General features: G+C 44.9%; 1 protein-coding gene across 3 annotated transcripts in view; it reads left to right on the forward strand.

The window, feature by feature from the left end:
• LPP (LIM domain containing preferred translocation partner in lipoma) overlaps positions 1-27740 on the forward strand; it is a 337622-nt gene that overhangs the window by 113221 nt on the left and 196661 nt on the right. For 2 of the 3 annotated variants that reach the window (XM_074153094.1, XM_074153097.1), the window contains exon 1: positions 16040-16232. In XM_074153094.1, the coding sequence (XP_074009195.1) occupies positions 16040-16232 (193 nt within the window). Of the gene's footprint in view, positions 1-16030; positions 16233-27740 lie in introns of those variants that run through there. The other variant, XM_074153096.1, reaches the window with a different exon arrangement.

Here is a 27740-nt window from a genome sequence, read left to right on the forward strand (position 1 = left end):
CCTGTGTCCCCGATGCCGCGTTCTGTCTTGTCGTCGATCCTGCCCCAGCAGGAGCACCAGCCCCACCAGGTCTGCAGCGCAGGTGGGGCAAAGTGGGAGAGAATTTCATTTTACTTATGTGGAGGAAAGCAAGCCTGTTGTTCCGACTGCTCAGAGAAAGTTATTGAAGGCTCATACTGAAGGTTAGGCAACCAACCTCTGGGAATTGGTCACATAAATTTGCTTTATGCTCGTGAAAGTCTCCCTTTCACAGTGTTTTGCTTTGTTGCTTTTTCCTAAGATGTACAAAAGAGTGAAGTGCTGTTATATGGTCCATACACGGAATATTTGGATAGCATCATCATTAGTAGGAATGAAAATTACACTGGCGTTGCTCAGAACTTGCCAAGAAAAAGGGAAAAAGAAAAAAAGAAAGAAAAAGCTCTCAGAAGACACGAGGTGCTTTGTAGCTGGAAGTGCCTGTTGCCCTGCAAGGAGCTCAGCTGTCCTTTTCAGTTCCAGTCTTCTCTTATTGAAAATATTTTACTGCCTAATACCTACTAGCTTTTTAATACTGCTTAATTTTATGCCCACCCTCCCAAAAGAAAAGCCACACATATTTTTCTACTGTTGTAAATGTTCAGCTTTAGGGCCCCCAGGGAGGGGTGTTAATGGCTGTGTCCCGGGTGACTTTCAAGCAGAGAATTCCACTTTTGCTTCCCTTCTGAAACTTGGAGTCTCATTCTCCAGATAACCCAAGTTTCAATATGACCACATTTAAAGTGTGTGCGTGTATGTGTATATATATTTATTATTTTTTTTTTTCTGGTGAGTTAATGAAAGTCCTAAGTAGATTCTCCTAGAAACTGAGGTCATCCCTGTTAACAGGTGGGCAATGCATGGAGGGCAAAGCTGTGACTCAGGGACGGGGTTGCAGCTTTTGGAAAGGGATTAGACCCTTGCACAGGTGTGGGCATGGCATTCGCATGTGCCATGCGTACACATCCTGTGCCTGGTTTCTGTGGTAAAGCAGAGATCATTTACCCACATAGCAGGGCCATTTGCTAGGGTGAAATCATCGTTGTTCGGTTATTAAAGCAGTATAGAGGCCCATCCATATGCGGGGTAGCGGAAAGTAAGTGTGAAGCTCGTCCTTCTCCCAGGTTGTACTTTGGCCTCTTGTATAGGCCATATCCTACCCTCGGATGGGAGCGGTGCTCAGCTATTGATAATATGGGCAGAAATTGAATCTGAAGCCTAGGGCCTTTCTGCACAGGGGGAGTATTGCGAAACAAAGCCAGGGTGTGAATTTAAAGTGCAATAGCTGTTCTGAGCGTACTTCTCATGTGGGCAGTCTTATTCTGCTCTGAGAGGGCCTTTGTGCAGTTCTGCTTCATCCATTGCCAAAGGCACTCTCAGTGCAGAAAGAAGAATGCCCACACAGGGAGCGAATAGCTTTTCCAGGCTATTTCACCATGCTGAGGAGTCCCAGGAGATGGACATGGTTTCATGTCCCCATGAATGTTGCAGGAGCTTACCCTTCATCTCGCTCTTCCACCAAAGCTTTCATGTGGGGAGACACTCTTTGCAATGGGCGGTTAGTGGAGTTGTGTCTTCCTGACCCTGCTAGGTGTGGTGTGTGTCACTTATTTGCCTGTAGTTACGGGGCTGGTGTCAGGGATCCCTGAGATCTTGGGCTTCTCTAGATGTTGCTGGTGTTGCAGTTTGGCATTCTCCATCAGTACCATCTCCTCTGGTGGTGTGTCCTAGCTGCTGAAGAGAGCTCCTGTGAAGTCATGTCTGTGTTCATGTGTTGTTCCTTTTCATACGAAATCGTCAACCAAACCTGTGCACTGGGTATGATCATTATCTGAATATTGTTGAACAGAAAGAAAAAAAAATCCCATCTGTTCTACAAAGAGGCAGTGTAAAGAGCAGGCTCTGTGACTAAATAAATTCACATCTGTTCAGCAGAACCATCAAATGGAGAGCAGAGGGGCCTAATGTGAATCACATGTTGAAACCGCAAGTATGAGTGAGATGAGCTGCAAAAGAGAGAGCCTGGAAGTGTTGATCCATGTGAGCAACTGTTGGTTTCTCTCCTTATTCTTCCCCTCTACCAGTTTCCTGAACAAATGATGTAGAATCCAAAAAACAGGGACGTGCACATGTCTGTGCATACATATGTGCATATGTTCGTATTCCTTGCACGATGAAATAACCTTTCTGTATCATCTTGTGCCATTAGATCATAACTCCAGTTGGAAGGTCAATGGATTGTAGAGGGGGCTGCAGAGGAGGGAGGGCAGAGCTGGCATGAAGAAAGACAGTGAAACTTTTTTCCTGGTGGTATTACTTCACAAAAAATGTCTTTGAGGTAGCTTGCTTTAAAAAGGGACTTGCCTTCTCAGGATGACGTCTCCAGCAGTGCCATCTCAAGGAACTTGATGGGAGCAACCTAGAAACTTCAAAGGGTTAGTTACGCCTCCATGTGCTCAAGCTAGTTTTGAAATAGGTGTCTGTGTACCAGTCCTAACAGGCTGCTTCTTTCCATGGATCAATTTAATTTGTTGCTTAGGTTTTTCCCTTAGTGTTTTAAGTCCTGCAGAAACAAAGGGCAGCTCAAGTTTCCGTATTGGTTGCATTTGCAGTTTATTTTTTTTCTGTGCCAAGAACATATCAATACAATTTCAAAACATAGTATTTTTATGACTTGAGGCAGCAGTTTCTAACTTAAAAACAAGAAAGCTTTGGGGATGTACATGCAACTCAGGTGCCTCGGTTACGTTATTTGGCTGGTCTCCACAGCCACTTAGAGAGTCCGTGCAGAGGAGCAAGCATCTTTTCTCCCACAGGGTCTCATGAAAAGAAACATGCAATAGTTTCAGTCTCAAAGGTGGTTTCTTGTTGCTGTCGTGCCTTTTGTCCTAGATATTTTGCAGTAAACGAGGCCAAACTTGCGGGAGCAAAGAGTGGTGGTAGATAGGCTGTTAGACCTGATTTGCACAGATTCTGATCTCCCGCAGTTCAGTCTGCTTTCTTTACCTGACAGAGCGCTGTGCTCACACGGCTAACCTGGGATGTGGGCTCTGCAGGAGTGTGCTGGAGGTAATGAAGCACTTAAGGGGCTGGCGGGGTTGAAGGTCCCTATGGAATGATTAAGGCGTTGGCAGCTGTGTTACTTCGCAAGAGAAATATGCGTGTTACACGGCAAAGGCACGCTGAAACGCCTTGCAGACGCTTCGTTGTGTGGGGGAACAGGCTTTGCCTTAGACCTGTGAGATAGCGGTAGCAACTATTAGAGGGCATTTGATTAACTGAGCTGTGTGTGCACTTACCAGCTGCGTGGCCCAGCTGCCCTTGCGCAGTTCGAAAGCAGAACACACGTGGTTTCCAGCAGTGGCTAAAACGCAGCAGTGTATCACTGTCTCTAGATACATTAAAAGTTTTGTTCTTCCTTCCCTCCAAAAATTCCCTCTGCTCATGATTCATTTCCTCTCTTCCCCTCCCCCCCCCCCCCCCCCCAACATTGTCTTCTGAGAAGGTGCACTGAAGATAGATGAGCGCTGTAATGTTTTCCTGGAGACTGTCAGATTTGAGCTGTTTCACATCTAGGGAACCAGTGTGGCCAGTCTAGTATGGAAACTCACAACAAAACTGCATACTGATTTCTGGGAAGGACAACAAACGATTAATTTGGGTTGTCAAAACCGGAAGACACCAATGTGATAGTGGTGGAGCAACTGGAGTTAGCTTTTTTGATATGATGAGTTTTTTTAGCAAGATTGCAAGGTCAGCATGGATGCCTGGCTGGGTTAACTTCATTGCTGGCACTGTGGTTTGCACCAGCTGAGGAATTACCTCCCAGAGCTTTGAGTATCACTATTCTTGAATGAATGGACACTGAGATAAAATGGAAGAAGAACAGTTTCCTAGGCTGGTGCTCAGTGGTTTTATGAGTTTCAAAGAAGAATTGAAAATCAAATCTCAAGCAATCTTCAGTCACAAGTTTCCATTCAGAGCAGAACTAATGCCCTATGATTACTAAAACAGAGCTTTATCTTGATGTGCTCCAGAGTGTCATGGCATGCTTGCCTTTGCTCTTAATATTCCTCTTCACCCATTTCCCCATGCTGAACACAGACTCTTTGAACAGCTGTCTTCTCAATGAGCTCTATGTTGTGTTTATTGCAAATACCATTGGGGTAGGTAACATCACCTTATGACTTACCCTTCTATCCATGTCGCCATGGACGTTATAGAGCTCCTCTGGCTTAGGCACCATCTCAAAATATGCCTTTTATTCTTCCTTATTCCTTGATAAAAGGACCTGGAGTAGGTGGTAGAGAACAGGTCAAATATGAGTCCAATGTGTGCTATCATTGCCAATAAAGTGAACTGGATATGGGGTTGTTTCAGGAGAAGCCTGGACAGTAGACTGAGATGAGTTATTGTTCACCTTTACGCCCTGCTGGCAAGGCTGTTATCCAGTCTTGAGTCCTCCAGTTGAAGTGGGATGTTGAAGAGCTGGAGAGGGTCTTGAGGAGGGGCAGTCAAGGATCTAGAGCACATGGCGTACAAGAAGAGGCTGAGGAAGCTTTGTATCCTGTCTTTGATGGAGAGTAGGCTATGGAGTGATCCAGTGGCAGCCTGTGGCTATTGTCAGGGGTGTTATGAAGACGACAGAGCCAAATGCTTGTGTCCAGATAGCAAAATAAAATGCTGTGGATGTGCATAGTTGATTGGGAGTTTCAGCTGGAGAGTTGGAAAAACATTTTCGTTGGGAAAATAGTGCAACACTCGAACAAGTCACCAGGTAGCAGGGGACTCTCCATTTTGGAGGTTTTCAAGGACAAAGCCACAGCAAGCCCTATCTAGTGTTGGTGATAGTCCAGTCTCCTGCTAAAAGCAGGAGTTGGTAACCTGCAGAGATCCTCTTTCTCTCCTGACAGTACTGCAGGCTTTCAGCTTCTTAAAGGGGGAAGCACTTAAATCTTTATTTTTGCTTTTGTTGCAAAAGGGAGACAAGAATACATTGGAGTGCTCAGTGATGATGTCAAATCACCTGTTGTTGTGAAACTCGGAGAAATGTTGTCTTTTTTTCTAACTGTTTATATGAAGGGGTCTGTGTACTTCCTTTCCTACAATTTTCATGCACTCAAATATCTTGCTTCCATTAGCTGTCTCTCTATCAGCACCAGTTCCCAGCCATCTGGCAGCAATCACTCTTCTGTGTGTTAGGACATAGGATTTTCCGTAGGTAAAAGGCTATTTCCACTGATTATTTGCAAGGTGCCATGGGCTGAGCTGCCAAAAACGAGGCACAGGTTGGTGCAGTTCTCAGGAAGGAGAAATCATCCAGGGATTTGTTATACTTGAGGCTGTGACTTTCAGGATGGCTGAGGATCTGGGGGAGAAAAAGTTAAGTGGATCAGGTGGGAGGAAAAGAATCAGGGATTAAAGATTTTTGATCCTGGACACAGCTCCTGCCCATTAATTGATTTAATTGGTTGCTTTTTAGGCATCACTGTTTCAAAGTCTGGTTTGTACTGCCAGCCCTTTGAGGTGTCACAAGAAGGTTATAGTGGTGTTGGCCCCACGCTTGCATCCTTCTTGAGTGGGACCATATTCTGGGCGGCAGCTCCTTTTACATTCACAGAAATCCTCTTGACAGCTTGGGGTTCAGACTGCCAAGAGCAAATATGTTTTCTTCCAGGGGCGGTGGTAGCTGATTCTTCCTCCGATCATAGCTTTTTAAAAGAGAAGTGGAGTGCAGGGAGCCCATCGTAAAAAAAAAAAAAAAAAAAAAAAAAAACAAACAAACAAAAAACAACCCACCAAAAAAAACCCCCCAAAAAAACCCAAACCCAAAAAACCCCAAACAAACAAACAAAACCCAACCACCAAACAAAAAACCAACAACAACAAAAAAACCCCACAAAACAACCCACCTACACCCACCCTAGCCTTGTTGGGTAGGACCTCAAGCTCTGCACTGTTTCCTTGTTCACTCTGTATCGGTGTCCCACTCTCTACTGAGCTCAGATCCCTGCTGTTTCTCCCCAGGCTGAGACATATACGCATAGCGCTCTGCAAAGCTAATACAATTATCTATGTGTCAATATGCTGCCACAGTCACATTTGGTCCCACTGGGGTCTTGTTGATATCTCACTGCTGAGCTGAATGTTAGTTCTGCACGGTTCCTTCTTGTTTACAGCCAGCATCAGCATCCAAACAGCCTGGGCTTGCTCTAACAGCTTTAACCTTGCCATCTCTTGTTGTGCTGATTTCTTTTCTCCTATGTGAGACTCTCTTGATAGGCCTCATTCCAGAATGTCTCCATTGGTTGAGAAGTCCAGTCCCTTAACCATTTTATTTGATGGATAAGCTCCATGTTGCTTGGCAGTGCCTTGCTGAAGTAGGAAGCCAAGTACTGAGCTGTGCTATAGGCAAGACAATGAATATGGGTGCAGAAGGAATAAAAGCGGCTTTTTTGGCAGAGGGATCTTGAAAATAAATTGCGTGCAGGAAAACAGTATTTGTGTAAGGGAGCTCATGGTCTGAAGCTCCCAAAATAACTTTTCTGCATCATTCTGTCTGTTATTTTACTGTCCCTGTTAATATATTTCCTTTCTCATTTCATACACAAAATTCTGAAACATGCATCTCATACGTTTCTTTGTGGTGTAGCAACAACCTCAAAAACTTGTAGGTCAAGTTATCAGGAAGAGGAGCTTTAAGAATTGGAAGAAATTTGTCTGGCTTAGAGATACCTCCTGGCTCAGCTCTTAAGGTTCAACCACAAACTTTGCTGTATTTGAGTAAGCGTTTTGGGCCGGCCACCAGGTCTACCTCCTCCATTGTAGTTGCCCTGGGGTTTGTTGTGACCACAAGTAGCTGAGGCCTTGGATTAATGTTTTATCCAATATGATTGTGTTCGGAGTGGCTGAGGATTGTCTCATACCATAGAAGTCAAGAACCAGCCTGCTCTCTGGTGAAATTGTAATGCAGTCATTAGAGTTAGATTAGATTAGATAGATCTATCTCCAGGGAGCCAGTGCTATCTCTTTGTTTCAATGCACATGGGCCAGTCAAGTTCAATTTATTGGGATTTTAAAGCCTAGTTTGTCATCCAACACCAGAATGTGACATGGCTGTAAAAGGAAGATCTCGTTCATCAGCTTTTATGTGTGTGCTTTGCAGCAGCAGTCAAATTCAAATAGCCTCCATCTAATCCCAAAACTACTAATGCAATTATATTGGGAAAGAAAAGAAGTTTTATGTTTAGTTTGCCCTTCTACCTTTTCCACTATTCAAGCTGATACAAGAGAAATGATCTAAGAAGGAAATTTAAGAAAGGGTGCCCAAGCATCAGGGTTTTGGTGTAAGAAGGAATGTGATATTGGGTTGGTATCTAATGAACTATTCATGGCGATATTAGCCTGTCAAACATCTTTGTAGCAGAGAGACTGTTCTTTACCCTCATCTCTTTACAATCTCTGCTATGGACTTGCTGTCTTCTTGTTATGTCCGAGTAATACTGTAGAAGTTGTAGTGACTTTAGTACGTAAAACAAAAGACACATCCCAAACTGGTGTGGATCTGCTGGCAAAAACCTGAAGTGTTGATGCAGCCATGTTGGGGGGGGGGGGAAGTTACTTTACAAGTATTGGTTATTCAGTTAAAAGAATGGGCACGTGCTGTGTTCATTTGTGAACCATTGCAACTAGAGAATAAGGAATATAATGCTGCGTTGCCAGTAGGTGATATTGCTGGCATATCTCAAGTGGGATACAGCTATATTGCTGCAAACACTTTTGAGTGCAGATATAGTCACAGCTGGAAGTCTGTGTTTTTAGAGTCATAGAATAATTGATTTTGGAAGGGATCTCTGGAGGTCATCTGGGCCAAACCCTTGCTCAAAGCAGGGCGAACTGTGAATTTAAATCAGGTCTTACAGAAGATCCCATGGAAATTTGATTGAAGCTGTTAAAGCCAGAGTGAGATGATAGTAGATTATATGCTTCGAGGAACAATTCAGCACAAGCAACGCTCTAACTAGGTTTCTTTCTCCTTTAATTCCTGTGATTACATTAGTGATGTCCCACAGCAGGAAATTGGTGAATGCTTTCAGTCCTGTTTAACTGAAGAAGTGGCTCTGATTTATTTATTTATTTATTTGATTTTATTTTTTTTTATTTATTTAGAGGGGATTGAGTTGAAGGTATAAAACCCTCACTTTTCCAGGCAATTGGAAGAAACTCTGGGTCTGGGGGGAGAGGGAGAGTTAGAACTTGTTCCAGCTGACACCTGCTGTGAAAGACTAAAGCAAAGCATCAAGAAATGTCCATAAACAGTATAAAATGGATGCAAATAAAGAAAGCTGATGTGAGGGACAGATGTGCCACAAGGAGTCAGAGTCCATATGCATCAAGATTGCATACGGTCATGAAGGCAGTCACTGGAGGGTGTCAGCATGTTCCATTCTTCTCTGTCACATCACGAAGTCACTTGGTGGCTCAGTTGAGTCTTGTTGGCTCTCCACTGCTCACCGGTGATGAGGGTCACGTCAGCCCCACTCACAGGATTCCCAGTGCTCAGAGTTGTTCCTGCAGCCTTGTGGTTCTCCTGGTTGCTCACAGAATGTTCGAGGAGCATGAAGGACCAGAGTCAGTTTACCACTGGGAGGGTCTGAGGGAGGAACTTCTTTGGGCTGGTTAATATTACAGGACTTAAATTCGGTGAGATGTTGTGCAGATTGGCAATGATTAAGGGAGTTCAAAAGGAATCCCAATTCCCCAAATCACATAATTTCCCATATGGTGTAAAATTGATGAGGGTAATTAGTACCATATGGGAAAGACATCCCAGGAGAGCTTGGGCTGAGTTTGTAAGTACCTATGGCACTTCCTATGTTTGGTTAAAGACCTCTAATGAGACCAGAAGTTTGACATTATATCCTCTTTTGGAGGCCACAAGACGCAGGAAAACATCATGGCTAAAGATCATTGGCCATAAATGGAGAAATAAATCCATTTAACATTCAAAGGGGAACAGTGCCAAGAGAAACAAGCAGCTTTGGGAGTTTGTAAGGAACAAATCTCTCTGTTCAGCCTCAATTACTGCTTTTGGCTAATTAGTGGAGTGGAGGTGATGAGGACAAAGCAAAGAACTGGTTTTTACCAGGGCATTTGGGCTTGCGCTTTTGGGATTTTCAGGCAAAAAAAATGAAGACAAGTAACCTTAGAGTAGAAACATCCAGTCTTGTAGGTTACACCTCTAACTGAAAGGGGAAGTGTGTGGCACGATTTTGCATCATGAAGGTGTCCCCTTGGTTCAGTGCTAGAGCTGATCTTTAAAACTCAGAAGGTGAAGTCAAAAGTTCTCTTTGAGTTCTTTTACATGGATGGAAGAGAAGGGAGCGTGGGGAGGATGCAGTCTGCCTTTCTACACACGGCTCTTGTCTAAGCCCTTGGAGACAAACTAGGGTTATCCAGGGAATGAGATGTCTTGATTGTGTTCCTGAGTAATATCAGAGAGAAGCTGCAATAGGGCTTCCAGTTGTATCTACTGTCAGCAAGCAAGGTCCTAATTCCCTTATCTGGTCAATCCCTTGGCCTTAGGAGTGATGGTTAACTGTGCACGGGTGATACTAAGAACATTATGGACCTGCCTCAAGCCAGTGGATTTAGGAAGGAGTGGGATGGAAGAGAGAGCAGACTGTCTGGAAGCACAGACTGTTGTTGCTCGTATTTTGTTAAACACTGTTGCTACCCACTATGAGGCATTAGTTTAATTAACTCAGGGACAAATTCTTCTGTCTTGGCAAAGTCCATCAACATCCAAGGAGTATTTGGTCCATGTTATAAATATGAAAATGAAATGAAGATTTATTTGGGTACAGTCTAATCACAGAAAAGCCAGCCTGTCTCAGAGATGAATGTACTAACAATTTCAAGAGTAGACAGATTGGTACTCTACCCTTCCATTGCTTATCTGATGTGAGGCTAAATTGACTTGGAGCCCTTTTTGTTTTACCTTTGCTTCTCAAAGGTGAATGACATCCTGTAATTAAAAGCAAAAATAAGCACTTATACCCACACATTAAAAAAAAAAATAAGGAAAAAAGGAACAAAAAACCTTGTCAGGCTTTTATTACTGCCTGATATTATCTTCTATTGATATTCCTGGTCTGACATTTTTAGATAATGTGGTTTCATCTTGGGATTCGTGGATTCCAGTTCCTCTGCTGCGGTGTATTCTTTCATGGTTAAAATTTTCTGAACTTATGGCATTAAGATCGTCCTAATGATAGAACCAGAGCACACTGTTTTCCTTATTTATGCAGCCTGATTTCACTCTTTGCTCTTAATGTTATTTATCATGGTTAGTCTGGTCTTATCCTCTGCCTCCAAAAGTAGGTGATGACTAATGCTTCCAAGGAAGGAAGGATAACAGAACCTCGGGCAGCCACAGCTGATTTCAGTCTGGTTTTTGTCTTTGATATTATTAATCATTTTACCCCTTCCATTTTAAGTTACCATTCTTGAAAAAATGGTCTTATGCTAGTATCCACCATTTCATAAAAGGGAGGTGAAAAATTGAAGAGAGTTCAGACTAAATATACATGAATGAATGAAGCCTGCTCTTTACAGTGAGTTTAATTGATACTTAACTTAAATGTTTTGATTTGATTTAACCAATGACCTGGCTGTGTTCTGAAAGGATCTGCATAAGGAAGAGAGGCAGGTCTGTAATGCAGATGACAGGAGCGTAACAAAACCCAATGGTTGGAAGTGGAGGCAGATAAATTTAAAACCAGACATAAAGGAGAACCTGTAATTATGGTCCTTAATTGCTTGTCCAAACAATTTACCTAATGCTGTGATGGATTCTCCAATACTTGCATTCTTTCAGTTGAGGCTACATGTACTTTATAACAAATACTCTTTAGCTCAACAAAAGGTTCGTGGAGTAATAGTTGGGTAGAGTTCAGTACCCTGCACAGTGCAGAAGGGCTAGATGAGATGGTCAACGAGAAGGGTTTCAAAGCAATGACATAAGGAAGATTTAGGAGATTTTTTTTCTGGGGTGGGGCAGTGAATTTAGGAAAGGGGTATCCCCAGAGTGGTCAGTGAGTAAGGAGTTGCAGGCAAAGCTTGTAGCAGCCAGGTCGGGAATGGAGCTGTTGAGTTACTGCTGACTAAGGAGGATGGCTGGGTGGCAGGCAGAAATGTAGAAGGGCTTCAGCCAAGAAAGAGGGGGATGTGGCACTGATGGGGAAGCAAGGGGTTGCTGTCGTTCTGGGAGGGTTTCCAGGGTCATGGGCTCTGATGACAAAGGTCGTTCCAAAGGTTGCTCGGAGCAGAAATGCGGGGGCAACTGTAGATTTAACCTACAGTTTAACTTTTCAGTGAGAGCTCAGTGGTCCAGCCATTGAGTTCAGCAGTGGAAGGATCAGGCCCTTTACGTTTGGCATCCAAGGAGCAGCAATAGGTGGCTTGTCCAGCAAAAGGCTGGTGAGACTCACTGTTCTCCAATGGGGTGGGATTGTTTTTGAAGAACTAAAATGATCAGATTGGATTTGATGGTTTTTCACTCCATCCACTGTTACCCTTGAGGGAGGAGCTTGCTGTATTCACCCTTAGAAGTGGGTAATGCAGCTATTGTAACAGCCAAGATGAGCGAATGGACTTCAGCACATTATCCCCTGTGAGCGGGCATGCTCCCAGGATGCTTTTTCTGATCCTGCTTCTGGGGTTCCCCAGCCCATCCGTCTTGATGCTGCTTTCATTGTGTTTTACCTGTTCCTTGGTTTTCTCAAGCCTGTAATATCCAATAGTTTGTTCTTTTTATTCTCTTGGGTTTCTCAGTGACTTTAGCCTTTTTGTAACCACTGACTTCTGCAATTCCGTGCATCTCACATCTTGAAAACAATACTGCTTACTGTAGAACTGGCAGATATAACTTTTTTGGAAGGAGACACTTCAAAGACAAAAGTGAAACATGTACTTGCTGGTCGTGTTTGCTGGCTAGCAGGAAAAGCACTGCCTTTACCTATTGGAGGTTCTCAGTCCAGTGCACGAACCATAATGATGCAGAGGTGGTGGCATATGTAAGAGTAAGTTTAGAGTAAGAGTACTGTCCCAAGTTACCCTGTGCTGTTTTGATTACTTGTCCACATCACAAAATGTTCATCTGTTCTGCTCCAAAGGAGCTTCTGACTGAAAACTGGACAATGTTGCAGGGAATAGTGAGGGAGCACTGATGGCTTCATCTGAATTAGCCAGGGTGCTCCACCGAGGAGAAGTCTGCAGAGAGAGGTGAGGGGCTGTGCCCATTTGCAAGCCACTGTCCCTTATATTTTGCCTTGCTCTTGGCCTTTTACCAGATGAAAATAATGGGGGGAACATAAGCTAAACTTCTGGGTTTGCTGTTCAATTGTTAAAAAGAGATTAATTCATTTTCTTTTTTAATGATCTCTCAAAGTAGTTAGGCTAAATTTAATTGAGGCAAGGGAACTGGGGCTGGAACAGATGAGGAAGAGGGAACTTGCTGAAAACATTGTCAAGGCACAGATAGGAAAAATGAGTGGCAGTAAATGCATAACAGAAAATGAGAGGGGGAGAAAGAGGAAGAGAAAAGGCTAACAGGGAAACAATTAGAAAATACCACCACCGCCAAAACAAATGCGTTAGAGGGTAGTGGAGAGGGAGCTGCGTGCCAGCTTACAGTCAGCAATTGAGTTACAGCAGCATGATCTTCACTCTCCTGAACTGTCCATAAGAGCAGTCTGCTTTTTAAGCTTATTCATTGGGATTCACATTGTCTTGAGCCATGCCCAGCACTGTGCAACCTGGCTACTGAAGCAGATATTCTTGGTTTGTGCATCACTCAACCCATCCCTGCCATCATCCTGGCAGACTGTGAGAGCTCAGTGGGACCAAGGCATGTTGCCTGGGAGATGGTTAAGGAACAATTAAGGAGCTACCAAAACAGGAATTATGATAATCTGGGCAGTACTGGGATATTATTTTTTTTTTGCTTTGAATGGGTATGGAAGTAGTGTCCAGGGTCTCAGGGCGCTTCATGCAGCAGGATGCTCTTTCATATGAGATGTCAAGCCAGGGGCTGAAAACCTGTCAGAATAAAACTCCAGAATGCTTTTAGCAGTGGGTAAGGTATTGTCGTCTTTGGATGTAATGCACTCTGCAGAGTTGTCCTGTTTGGCTCTTAAGGCTGAGTGCCCTCATTGCTTTCAGCTTTTAAAACCTAGGTAGTTGCCTGAGTTTTATTGCTGCGTTCTACACTTCAAAAGGATGTGGGAGGAGGAGGTAGCAGTGTAGGTGAATCTTACTGCTCAAGTGGCAGTCGTTTTCTAGGTCCATCAGGGCTGGTGATGGTAATGGGAAGTACCAGGTGATGGGAGCACAGTTCATATGCCCTCCACCCCTACCTGTCGCGGCTGGTTTCCTCTCCGGCCCTGTGGGGAGGACCTGCCTTTTGCTTCTTGCTTTCAGAATGATGCTCCGCACTGTTAATGTAAGGTCAGAAGACAGTCATATGTGGGAGGGAAAGTGGTGACTTTGTAGCTTGTCCATCTCCGGGATGCTCCTGCCACACTCCCGTCTGCCTCATTTCTAGCCAATCCCTCCATGCTGGCCCCAGTGGCTTCCTTTTGCTGTTATTGCATGTCTAGCACAACAGGCTCATTCTCCAGTGGGGATTGCCAAACCACTGCATGCACACCAAGCAGTCAAGCTGCACGGTGAGGAAGAGCCACAAGTGTTGGGGCTGATGTTTGGCAATTGCCAGTTCCTCTACCACACAAGGAGCAATGGAGGTAGAAGACGACCACAAATTATCTGTCTCCCAGTGTTGGGTCAGACATTGGGACTCTAAGAAGAAATAACTCCACAGGTAGGAAACCTGTTACCTGGAGTAAACTTACTGGCCTGGAATGAGTACACATATATACACATCAGTTTTAACAGTCAGTGCTCTTAGCTGGAGTTACTGTCCTCAAACTACCTTGTGGAGACCTTGCTCCTTTCCCCCAGACTGACTCAGCATTGCTAACAGCAAACTGCTAGAACAATGTTATCCATGCAGGAACCCACAGGACTACTGTCTCTATACCCAAGATTCTTCATTTGCTTCTTTGATAAAGCACTCAACTGAATTTGCTCCACCATGAAGCTTGCAGGATACAGATGCTTTGCCAGCCAGGATGAGTTGGCAAAACAGCTCTGGTCCTAAGTCCCAACAGCTTAGTCTTGATGTTTCCAGTGATGTGTGAGCCCAAATTAGGAAAAAGGAGAGAAGAAGTGTGATTTCTGCTTTGTTTTCTCTAGGTAGACTTAAATATGCTATCAGATATGCCTTCTTCCTGTCTAAATGTTCCATATAATCCTGGGGGCTATTTGAAGAGCTCAGTGTTGTTTGTTTCTTTGAGAAGCAGGTATGCATGGAAGTCTTAGCTGTGAGGCACCAAGAATATGCCCAGGTGTAGGCTAGGAGCGGACCTGTGGCTGCGTTCCTGCGTGGAATGCAGACTGTGTGTGGCTGCACTTCTCAGCTTTGGAAATACTTCCTCGTGAGCTGTTCAAATAGACGGCTGCATGCATGATCACAGAGCTGTGTCAGAATAGTTGGAGCACTGTAGCACTGTGGACTTTGGTAATGATTTCTCTCCAAGGGGGTCTACACCTGCCAGAGGCCACCTTTCATCTGTCCCCTTTCCTCTTCCAACTCTGAGCTCAGAAGATGGTTCACACCAGCTAATACAGCCCTTTGCTGCCATGCTCAGCAGAGCTACAAATCTCTGTCTCATCTCAGCCCCAGCAGATTCCACTTGCTGCTGCAGTTGGAGACCACCTCTTTGCAAGCCCAGCAGTGCCTCTGCTTTATCCTGTTGTTCCCAGATGGAAGTGCTTTTCTGCAGTGGCACTCTGCTAATATCTCCCGTGGCCTGGTGCTATCTCTTACCCTGATCCTTTTACATGATCAAACCAAATCTTTCCCAGTCGGGTTGCAGCTGTCTGCTGGTTTTGGTGGCCTTGAGGAGTCCTGACACCAAAGCAGAGTGTGGGCAAAAGTGATAGGGTGCTCAAGAGCTCCAAAATCATTGGCTTTTGTCTGTGTGGGGTCTTCGTTTCTTCATCACATCTCAAATCCAGCTCTGTGGAACCATCTGATGGTACTGTAGGACCATCGCTGCTACCCAGCAAGTGTGGTTTGTGTGCAAGGAAAAACATTTGTTCATTGCAATGAACAGGTTTTTTATGGGCAACATTTTCAGCAGCATCTGAGTCCAGTTCTCAAAAGCGATATAGGCTTTTAGGAGGCCAAAGCCAAGATTTTCATAAATAAGTAATGATTTGGGCTGCCTCTGTTTTCTGTTACACAAGTCGAGTTGTCTAAAAGGAGCCTGGTTGTCAGCGGTTGTGGGATTCTGGCATTTTCTCAAAACTGACATGCTTTTAAAATATCTTAAGCTGGGCATTCAGAAATGGAGGCATCGAGAGTGATCAGCTGCTTTTAAAATCCTTTTTCGTAAAAGTTTGAATGAAAGTTGCTGGGACACGGGGCCCTAAATGACACGTGAAAAAGTGCTAAAGGTATATTTTGGAAGTGTGTCTGCCTTTCTGTGACTATCCTTGTCCCCAGAGCACCTACACTGTTGTATGTTAAGGTACTCACAAAAGCCTAATGGGGAAAGGCAGGTATGTCACTACTGTGCTGAATGGATGGTGGGATTGATGGGCTTCTCCAGGGTATCAGCCTGCCTCTGCTTTGGTTTGAAGAGGAAAATAGCAACCCTTTTTGCAGGCATCACCAATGAGCTGATCAGTAATTCTGACCTACTGGGGAAAGAGACAAGTTTATATCATAAATTCTATACATTAGGACCCATATGTGTAAGGATAAGCATGTTAAAAGGTTTTGTGGGTTTCATTTTATAAACCGGTAAAGCAGTAGGTTTGCATCTGTTACTTCCTCAGCCTACATTCCTAATGCCTGTGTGATTCTCTTTGCCTCTCCTCTCAGATCTGAACCATGTCCCACCCATCCTGGCTGCCACCCAAGAGTACCAACGAGCCTATTGGACACGTTCCTGCAAGGATGGAGACCACACACACCTTTGGGACTCCCAGCATCTCAGTGTCCACCCAGCAGACACCAAAGAAGTTTGCGCCTGTTGTTGCCCCCAAGCCAAAGTACAACCCATACAAGCAACCAGGAGGTGATGGTAAGTATTTATTTTTTTAGGAAGGCACCACAACTGTCTAATTCACATGACCTGACTGCTGACACATGCTGTTCTTGACTTGCTCTTTGTTGATGAGTTTGTGGGAGCCTCCCTGTTTCAGATCATTGAAATGAAGAAGAATGTGAAGGGTATCTCTTTCCCTCGCTCTGGGGAGCCATCCTCCTGAGAGGTGCCGGGCCGGGGGAGAACATGGGGACAGACCTTTCTTGTTTCTTGTCCTCTGTCTGAGACAGGTACTTTTCAAGGGGTTTTGCTTGTTTGGTCTCTGCTGGTATGTGTTGATCCAAGGAGCTGGGGCTTGGACAACCCTTTTCGGTATTGATTCCCAGCACGATGAGAATCCTTTATAAATGTGGGAATGCGCTGTGGGTGTATAATTAGGGTCGTAGGGCATAAATTTGGCCAAATGAGTCTAGGAGTGCTTCCTCTCCATCCTGCTGGTTTGATTCAGTTTTACTGTTATTCTTTTTCCTCTACTGTGGAACTCTCTTGAATATGAAATAATTTAATGATAAAATTCTGAGGGTATTTACATGACCATTTCAATGTCCTCTGGAGCAGTAAAACACCTGTCAAGCACCATGTGCCAGCCTTCCTCTACCTCCTACTATAAAAGTCCTCCTGTCTTCATGCAGTTGAGCAGTGAGCATGGGAGTTGGGTTCCTGGCTTGCAGACACAAGCCCAGCAGTGGGAGCTTCTCTGGGGTCTGGATCTGGACACCTGCCAGTTGGAGCCCCTGGGATGCCCCTGGCTGACAGTGGCGAGTGTGTGATGGAAACTTGATTGCCACAGAAACAAGATGGAAGCCGAGGGTTTTAGAAGAGAGCGGTAACTGTCTTGGCAGAGTAGTGACTTTTCTATTCCCAGTGATTTATTATGGTTAGAAATGGGTGGAAAACTCTTCCCTCTCCTCTTCTCCATCCACCCCCCAAAGAAATACTCAGCTGTATTCAAGGAAATTGCCAAACCATGTTTTGATTTGGGGTTTTGGATGCTCTACTTTGTTCCATTCACCACTTTTCCCTCTTTTGTGTTGAGTGCAGTAAGATAGATGTCATCGGTATCTTTTTTTCCTTTTTCTACTCTATCTTTTGAAAGTGTATGCATTTTCAGGAAGATTACAGAATAATGAAAAGGAGAAAGAAAAACAAAGCACCATATTAAATCTCGCACTTGAGCAATTTTCTAAAGTTAAGGACATTTTGTAGGAAAGTTGGAAAAGTCTGATGAGTGTTTAGTTTTTTTCCCTTTGCTGCTCTAACTTCAGAGAATTCAGAACAAAAAAAGAAAATGTGTTGGAGGGGAAAAGCGAAGTCATTTGCACCTGTTCTGTTGCCTTCAGTAACAAAACATTAGCGAGTACGAGGAAGACATTTGGAATTAAAAAAGTAAAAAATAATCCGTTTCTGAAGTGCAATGAAAATGGCACCTTCAAGTCAAGTGGAAATTCTTGTTTTTCTAATTCTCTTAAAATTTAAAATAGTAATGGAAAATGATACTTTCAGTTTTATTTCTAGGAAAACTATTGTTGATCAGCCACTATTTATTTATTTATTTATTTATTGTGAAAAATGTCAGTATGCCTTAATTATTGGTGCTTTAGTGATTGTAGATCTGGTTATATGTGACTTAGGAACATTATCACTTTCTAAAAATTATTTGTTCCTTGGCGTTTGGGGAAGGAGGCTGTCCCTAAGAGCAGAGCAGACACTGAAGGCTGAGAAGGGGAGATGAGGCACGCAGACATTTCTCATGCAACACTGACGACCGAGTTCCACAAGGAGCTGAGCATCGCCAGGTCCTGTTAGAAACCAGGAGACGTGGGGAGTTCACAGGAAGCCTTTTTCAGTGCCAATCCTTTGCCTTGTCTGATGTTGGGCTTTTGGAGATCCCCTTGTCATCTGACAGGCCTGGAAGAGCTAAGGGTTGGCCAAGACCTGGTCAGGGACTGGCTTAGTGATTTGACAGTGTGCTTGCAGCTTAAGCTAATCCACTTTTAGAAGGTGACACACTACTGGTCGGTGTCAGCAGCCGGTGCAAAGCCATTAGCCCAGCCATATATAATCCTGAGAACACGAGACTTCTGGGATCTGGCAGGCGAAGGGGGGGGACAGCGAGAAAATAATTAGCCCAACATGCTTCATTCACTTTCTATGGCTCCCTTCTCTGCTCCAGGCTCCCTAATTGTTTCTTCAATGACCTCCGTTGTTTTTGCAGCAATAATTCAGCCTGGGAAACTGCTCCGTGCCCCACTGGTTCCCAGTGTAAAGGGGCACCACGGGTTGTTTTGCCTAAATTTGTTCTCTGTTGGTCACAGGTTTTTCCTTCCTTTCTTTGTGAGTCTGCAGCTTCAGCATCCCCTTGTACCCCAGTATGTTTTAATCTTTCCTGTCCCTTCAGAGGTCCTTCGGTGGAGGCACGTGGGCTTTCCACCCAGTGCGTGGGTAGCACGCAGCACAGCATCCTTCTGCTGGAGATGAGTGTGAGCAGCAGCACCGCTCCAGGGAAGGGCTGTCCCAGGGCTGCCATGGGGCAGAGGGCGGCCGTGCGCATCACAGCCTGGCACAGCCTGGCCTGCCCCAGCCGTGTTATTGGAGTTGGCTCCCTGCTACCGGAGGCTGCAGGGATGGTACTGGGAATATCTCTGGGAGACTGGCAAATTCCGTTCCCGGCAATTTCTTCAGCTCATTGCTTTTAACATTCGGGAAAATGCATCCTCTGGCTTTGCCTTTCTTTGTTATTATTTTGTAGGTTGTTGCTCTCATGTAGTGGGTCTGCCTGGCTGATAGCATTTGTGGTTTTATTTCTTCAACACATTGAAAGCACAGGGGAAAAACACTGGAGTGACGGGCTGTGGGCACGGCGGGGGAACGGCTGTACCCCCTTCTCCTTCCCACCAAGGAATTTCTGCGGTCTCACCGTGACTTTGGTTTTACTTTTTTTTTTTTCACCAACTCCTGCATAAGGATCAGCCAGATTAAAAGCTACTGAATGGAACTTTAAAACAAGTTAGAAATGGTTAAATGACTTAAAAAAAAAAAAAAAAAAAAAAAAAAAAAAAGTGAAAACTCAACAGCCAGCAGTTTATAAACCAGCAGCATTTTAATATCACTGGAAGCACTCAAGGCGTGCGTGGCTTAGACCAGCTAAGTGAGCAATTTTCCCAGCGCTGCCAGCTCCCCTCCTCTCTATGTGCCACACTGACTCTCTGCGACTTGTTTCAAACTAGATTTGTCAACTCGTTAGAGCAGTGACCGTGTCTTGCTGTCACAGGGATCCATTTGAGGGCCCCCAGGTATGACTGCAGTAGTAGTAATAATAATAAGACCACAGCTCCGATTAACGTGCTGCATGAGTCTCTGCTGTGCAGCTGGCTGGAGAGGCAAGCACAGCTGTGTTTTTATAGGTCCTACAAACACCAGACCAGACTTCGACGTGCTATGGTCTGGGCTGGTTTTCTGGAGGATTTAGTGCTAGCGTTCCTCACTGTGACAGTTCACGGGGAATTAAACTTGCCTGATCCTGGGAGGCGTGAGCATCACTATTCCTGGGATGTACAGGTGCCTGACATCTTACGCAGCTCTGTATTTACCCCACAGAGGGAGGGGAGCTGTTCAAGCTTTGGGAAGATTATATTCTACAAGATAAAAAAGTGTGCATGGGGAGGAAGTGTAGCTGCTAATGAATTAGGCTGGGAACCAAAATTAGGTGTCCAGGCATTTGAGCAGTGGCTCTGAAAGAGTGGCATCGGGACCAAGGGTGGCCCATAGATGGAGCTGGATGTGTCTGCATTTGGAAAGCATCTTCTGCTTGTTGGGAAAATATAGGTCCTGAGATGGATGAGACATCATCCAGCCATGGGTCCTGACAGTCCACCTCTTGTTTAGCTCCTGTCTCTGTGCTCACATGTGTTTGGCGCTACTTGCCTTTTCCCTCTGTTCGTCAGCAGACCCTGTCCAACAGCATGCATAGCGGGTCTCATCCTCTGAACTCGCTGAGCAAAAAAATCTCTTAAGCAAAATAATGCATTCTTCCAAGCAAATGGTATTAATTTTGTTTCCTTTAAAAGCATGGGATGCTCCACCATTGGAAGTGTTCAAGGTCAGGTTTGGTGAGGCTTTGAGCATCCTGATCTAGTGAAAGATGTCCCGGCCCATGTAGGAGGGTTGGACCAGATGCTCTTTGAAGTTCCCTTCCAACCCAAACCATTCTGTGATTCTATGGTTGCCCTCCTTCCTTTCTGTAGTGCTTATTTCTCTCCTGCTTTCCAGCTCTTAGACTTAAATTGGTATTTCAGCATCATCAACAGATCTGGGGTCTTGGGGAAACTCTGCCACACAGCTGTTCCCATCCACACTGGGCTCAGGCAGATGGGGAGGATTTATAGCTTGCAGATGAAGCAAATTCCCTTTTCTCCTCCTTTCACTTATCCCAGGGAACGGGGCCTCACCCTCCAGGGCGGACAAAGGAGTTGTCTGGCGCAGAGCGGGGTTGGTGATGGTTGATCCACCAACTTTGTGCATGCTGCCATGGGCCTGGTGGCAGCGGCAGCGATGGTGTGAGCTTGCCTGCTCTGTGGCACAGGGAGGAGAGCTGGTAGCTGCTCCCAAACGAGTGGTGGGGCAGTTAGGGTGTGCTGGGACGGTGCCAGGGGTTACAAGGCCAAAATCAGGGGTTTCAAAAACATGTAAAAATCTGTTGTCAGCCTGGGGTGCTAAGAAAAGTCCAAGTCAGGGCTCTTTGGGCCATTGGATGGCTTGAGCACAGTGAGTGTCAGGCTTTGCGGTGTGATTTGCCTTTAGTTTTGGATCCTTTTCATTTCAAGCTTGTTTTCATAAATGCAAAAGCTCTTTTCTCCTTGCCTTCCCCACTCCCCTCCAAATCAAATCTCACAGATATGAGCAGTGCAAGTCTAGGAGAAACAGCACAGCTGATGAAGCTGGCCAGGTTGCAGGGTTGGGCTTCCCAGTCCAGCGTTTATGAGCGCTGCCACAGTTCCTGAGGGTTGAATACACCTCCTCTGCCATCATGTGTGGTCACTTGAAGGATGATTTGATGATGGCAGGGAGGGGAACAAGTCCATCCTCGCCTACTGGGAAGTGCTGTATCATTGCTTGGCCCTGAGGAGGTCTCCAGCTCCTGCAAAGATGACTGTCTCCACTCCCAAGAAACCACGTTCCTCATTCTCCTGCAATGTCTTTCATTCATATGAATCTGACCATGCCTGTTTCTCAAGCTGCCTGAGACAGACTGAGATACTGAAGTGCCAACCCTGTCCAGAAAGGGATGTGCAGACAGCATCCCTCTCAGGACAATGTTTTGGTTTACAGTGCTGCACAGTGCTTCAATGTGCTTCTCTGTCACCCTCTGAGGACATGCTTTGCAAAATTAGCCGCTTTATTTTATGCTGCTGGGTCCTTCTAAATTCAGTATTTATTACTGCTGATGTCTTTTTCTTGTAATTGCCACCCTTGGTGAATATAATACCTGCAGAAACAGTTAATATGGATGTAATAATGGAAACTAAATGAAGGAATTAGAATCAAAACAAGCTCTTCCTTTCCTTGGGCAACTTTCAGATATGCTGAACAACAAGATTCATGTGAAGGTCTTTGAGGTTTTCATTACTTTTTTTTTCTTTTTAAACCAGCTCCTTCCATTTACCTTGGTTGGGGGACAGGGCACTGACTCATGAGACAAGGCACAACAGCAGGACCAGCTCCAGGGCAAGGTTACATGGTTGACACCACTGTGTCTGCTTGAACCCAGCTGATCCAGGTTTCCCAGGGTCTGACCCTGCCAGCCTTCCTCCTCTTCATGTGCGTGGAGGCTCTTGAGCGCTGACAAATTACATTCCCCTATGTCTGTAGGGGACTGGGAGTGTGCACTATCAAGCTGTTTGTTGGGTTTTGGGTTTGGTTTTTTTGTAGGCAGATGTACCTAGTGGGTTTTGTTTACAGCAGCTGCTATCAGTAGCTCTGTCTAATTTTTGGAGCTTGGGTATGGATTTATTGGACTAGACACTCAGTGTTTTAGTTGTGCTGTTCCCTGCTCTGCAGCCTTTGACAGTTTGTAGAAGCTAAGCAGGTTCAGAGTCTATTCATTACTTGGATGAGAGCCCTGAAAGAATAAATTCAGGCTGACTTGGGAGATTCTGCAGGTTTTGCTCTGGTTGCCCGTGCTGGGTCTGCACCAGCGTAAGAGGAATCCCCACTAGTGGGAGGGCTGTGTTGGTTGAAAGGCAGGGAGGTGGCATACCTTCTCCTTGGTGCTTCTTGTGAGCTTCTGCGGTGCTGTGCCTGGCATTGGAAGGAGGTTGGGGCGCTGGAGCAGTGAGTGGTGTCTCAGGCATGCTCCGATGGTGGTTTGCATGCACCTCGTACGACACTAACATGAGATAAGGTGATTTAGTCTTTCATCGCGGTGAAAGGGGAAGCTCGCTGTCTGGCACGTGTCCTGAGTTACGCACGTGGACTGTTCCTGCAGCCCAGACGAGGCATGGGAATATGTTGTTACTTGGTCGTTTTGATACTGAACGGAGTCCTGAGAATACCAGAGTTTTTCCAGCAGGACCTGCTGGTCTCTGACGCCTGCCTTGCTTCTCAGCTCTGCCACCAGCTGAAAAAAATCATTGATGCTCCAGTGGGGAAGCAGTGTCTCAGTGATGGGAGAAAAAAAATCGGCTGAGAATTGCGCTAACCCATTTCTGGTCCCATCATTGCAATGGATGCTGTGGTCCCACCCCTCTCAGGATTGAGGTCTTGGAGATGAAAAAAGTTGTGGAAATAAAGAGGTAACCTTACTGTTCCAAATCGCCCTGACTGTGCCTGAGCACAGCCCTCATGTTTATGCTTTTTTTTTTTTTAGAAAGCTTTTTTAAATTGAGTATTATAAACTTCTGAAGCCCTTCTTAATCCTTGCTCTCCTTCTTCCAAGTGTTTCTTGTGCTGAACGAAATGGAGCAGATGAAACAATACTTTATTCATTAGTGTCAGAACTGGATCATCCACAGGCTCTTACAAAATACAGCCAGTGAAAATGAACTTGAAGCTCCAGGCCTCTTTGTGGTGGCTTTGCTACCTTCTACACAAGAGCATTTAAAACACAAACAAAGCCCCCGAACCCCGCAGAACAAGCTGGAAGGCGGGGGTCCCTCATTAAGGGGGTAGCTGCGAACCAGTTCAGAGCAGCCCTTCGGAAGTCTCCATTGATTTCTCTCTAATGACATCCTCTTCCCTGTTGGTTAAGAACCAAGTGAAACCAGTTGGAAACAAGTGGTGGTTCTCATTTGTATAATAGCGGATTTAACTTGCCCCAAGCAAGTTGAGCTGTGTTGAAGAGGCGTGAGACCGAGCTGGTGCCTTTGTGCCTGGGCAGCATCTCTCTACTCGATAGCTTATGAGTTGTGGAGACATGGTGTTTTCCCCAGTTGTCCACAGCATGGTGAGCCGGTATCGGGACTTGTGGTTCTCACTGGTGTGAATTAATCGGCTCTGGGTGGGTCCTACTGTTTTGACTGTAGTCATCCCAGAAGTTGGTGCCACTTGGGCTGGATAATAATGTCTGCATCTGCTTTTTGTGTTAGAGACAAATATGTAGGTCTGTGCTCTTGGCTTTGCTCTCAGGATGAACATTTTCTTTTTTGAAATACCACCTCAGTAACGGCACTGGGAAAAATGCAACATAAAACAGGTGCATAAAAACTATTATTGAACCAGTATACTTATCTGTAGTTCACAAAATGTCAAGTCAAGCCACCAGGTTTTATTAACAATTCTGACTGTGTTTTGTTAGAATTACAAATATTAAACTTTCACAGGCTCTGGAACACATTGCCTCTTATTTGGGAACTACTTGAAGTAGTGCCTAGCCTTGTTTTTCATTCTGGTGAGTGAACTCCTATTTTCTCTGTTATTTGGTATCATAAAGCAAACATTACTCTCCTCAGCAGGTAGATTTTTAATTTTTCTGCTATGCCTATTTTTTTTTCATTTTCTTTTCCTCCTGTCTGTCTGTTCTTCCAAGATACTATATTTAATTTTTCCACTTCGTTATTTCAAACATTGAATAGTGATTCATCTTTGCAGTGGCCTGTTCTGTGAACCACAATAGTTTTGGTAGAATAAAGAAAAAGGGCAAAAAAGGGAACGGAAAAAGAGGAAAAAAAGACGGTTCTGACATACACTGGAATGGAAAGAAGCCATCTTTTTATAACTCGAATTGCAAACATCTGTCATCGACTATATCAAACCTACTTTTAAAAAGATAATGTTTGTCCTTTATATAGTTTTAAAGAGCTGTGGTGCCCAATCAAAGCGAGAGAGCAATGTTAATGCAGAAATTGCTTGAATTCAAGCAGGCAGCACTTGTCCCTTTTATTTTAATCTGAAATGTTAACATCCTCCAGATGCTAGTCTGTTAAATAATAACAATTGTTACATGACAGTTAACAGTAGAGTAATATTTTTTATTTTTTTGCCCTTGTTCACACAATGCAGCTCTTCTATGCCCTGAAAACTGTTACAATAAAGGATTAGACATATATTTTTCCTTTTCTCTGCCTAAAGCTTTTTTACTCTGCCAGACAGAGTGCTGCTAAGTCAGAGCAACCAATAAATGTCTATTGGATTATATTACAGGTTGGTCTAATAAAAGGTTAGAAGAATGAATGAGCAACTCTTGAAGCCACAGAAGCTGTACTTGTGGCCAAAGAGCAGGCATTTCTGGCAGTGAACACTGCACAATTACAATTTGGACTAAATATACGAGGCCCGAAATGCTTGTTGTTAAGCAAAGCGTGTTGAGATGGACTGGGCACAGGAGCCGAGGGTCCACGAATGGGACTGAGAGTCCTGCAGCTCTGACTGCCCCAGGGAGGGTGGTTATGCAGAAGGAGATGAGCAGGGATCTGGTCTAGTTCCTAATAAGCAGACATCACTATCTAAAAATTCCCCTTCTGTCGTCTTCTTTAACTAGCACGCACACTGAAAAGTTGTAGCCACAGAAGAACGTGCAAGCTCTAGGAGCTCGATTGGGAATTTACCCAAACTGTTTGAGGAGCTGTGAAGTGCAAAAGACTCACAGGTCTTTTCCAACTCTTAATTCCTGTGATAACAATGACTAAGGGAAGGTTTTGGTTTAGTTTAGACATGACCAAACCATAAGGCAAAGCCTAGCATGAAGGGCTGGTTGGTAGAAATCACATTGACATGAGAACTGGCATTTGTTTTTGTCCAGGACCGAGTTTATGGGAAAGGCCATGGAGGTGAGGAATAATTATAAGAGGAACCTGTGCACCTGAGCCATGTCTGTTACAAGATCCATTTGCAAAGATTTCGTGACTGGCATTTCTAGATATTCTGCAACGGCATTGGGCTTTGTACAGTCCGGGCACCTCTGGTGTGAGGGTCTGCCCAGGGGTCCTGCCATGGGGGCTGCCCCTGAGCAAGCTGGTGGGAGGAGAAGGGAGCCCTCAAAAGTAGGGAAACGGCACTAAAACAGTGCTAATAAACACAGTCTTTAAAAAATAGGTTTAATATAAGAAATTACAGTAGCTTGAACTTTATGTTATAAAAAGTGAATGTGATGAGGGTTAAATTCTTAGTAAGTGGAGACTGATGTCTATGAAGGTTGGTGACCCCATCCTGAACCATACCAGCTGGCAGCAGACCTGTCTTTGGTAATAATGTCAACAAAATCAACTTTCCTTAACTTTTTTTGCCCCACGTAGCCCTCAGCGCAAGCTCATAAGTTGACCTCCAGGTTTCCCATCTCCTCCACTGGCCCCATCACCTGTGGCTCTTCTGCAAATGACACAGTGCCGGGCTGTGGCTGTTTCAGCACGTACTGGGAGCAAGTTGGACATCCCAATGGCTTCCTTGGGACCACCGTGCACCTACAGTTGGGTGCATTTCCAGATACTTTCCTCATCCAGAGCAATCCAGCTCAGCTCTTTGCAGGACCAGGTTGCCTCTTGGTGCCTGAAGTGTCAAAATCAGCTTTACAAAGTGCCGTCGAACTCTTCAGGGGAATGTGCTAACCTGCCATGCATTACATATTCGCAAAGTTTTTTGCAGGAGAGTAAAAAGTGGTAATCATAGTTTCTGCACTGCTTCTCAAGAAGGTTAAGGAAAGGAGGGTTTCTCAACGAGGATCCATTAACACCGCTCCGGCTGACAGGTAGTGAAACACAGGAGGTAAAAGTCCATTCTTCTCCCTTCCCAGTCCTGCGATTTAAAATGTTTGAAGGCGCACTTCAGAAGCCAGGGAAGTAAAAGCCCCCAGTTGTGCCAGGAGACTCTGCAAAGGCCACGGTGAGCGAAGGGGCTGCGGAGTGTTAATACAGTCCATCATTTTGTAACGAGCCCGATGTTCTTGTATGAGCCGTGTCAGGCTGTTGTCTGCACGCTGTCTTTGCTGATCACAGTAATCGGGTCATAAGAGAGGGAGAAGTAATAGCGCGTCTCTTAGCAACCAGCCCCAGGAGAAAGAGAAAATTACTCAAACAGACTATCCAGCCAGGGAAGTAGAAAGATGAAATTTTCTGAAAGTCTGTTGGAAAGTGCTCAGGGACATAATTCTTTTATGTGTGAGATCCTTATAGGCTGGATCCAATGATATCAGACACGTTTTTTTTCTTGTCATCTTCCTGGTAAACTTTTATTTTTAATTGGCCTCAGAAAAACAGGGCGGGGAGTGGGGGATGACCCCTCTGAAACAGAGACATTTTAAAAAAATAAGTGGCAGATTGTTGTATTGTCTTTAACAATGCCAGGGAGAAGGGAGGGAGGAGAGGTCGGCGTGTCTCAGGCAGGGGATGAGGGGAGCCTCTTATCTCTGCGCGAGTGCTTTGAATGCTTCCCACGTCAGAACTAGCCAAAGCACGTTGCTGTATCTGCCAACGCCGCGGTGGCACGTACAAAACAAACTCCTTGGGTCTCCGTTGCATTGCGCGAGGTGTCACGTCCCATGAGTGTCCTGGGCTCTGTGCCGTGCTGATTGACAGCTTTCCAGAGAACTGGACCTGATGTGCCCTCCCAGCAGCTGCGCTGAGACAACCCAGCTGAGAGGTCAAACAGGGCAGGTACTGGTTGAGTTCAGCAGCCTTTCCCTCATTACCCTGGCTTTCTGTCCTCTTCCAAGCTACTGGTTTGTGTAAGAGAGAACATGTAGGAGAACATCTTTGAGGCCTTCTTGAAGACAGTTTGGCCAATGGTGGCTCCAGTGCACAGAGGGGAGGGCAGTGGTGGGGGCAGTCTGGAAGTCATAGTAATAAAATTAGGTGTTTGCCCTTTGTGTGTGGGATGGGGACAAGCTCATGTGCTCGTATCTTGTGCTTTTAAAAGATTTTTTTTTGTTGTTCCAGAAAGTTGCACTTCTGTGGTAAGCTAGTCTACATCCTTCCTGATGAGGTATGCTGTCTGCTTAGGGGAAGGGGACCATGTCTGGGATAGTCTGCCCACCCTTGCTAAGCAAGAGCATAAAAC

The sequence above is a fragment of the Numenius arquata genome, chromosome 9, assembly GCF_964106895.1.
Source record: "Numenius arquata chromosome 9, bNumArq3.hap1.1, whole genome shotgun sequence".
Classification (NCBI taxonomy): domain Eukaryota; kingdom Metazoa; phylum Chordata; class Aves; order Charadriiformes; family Scolopacidae; genus Numenius; species Numenius arquata.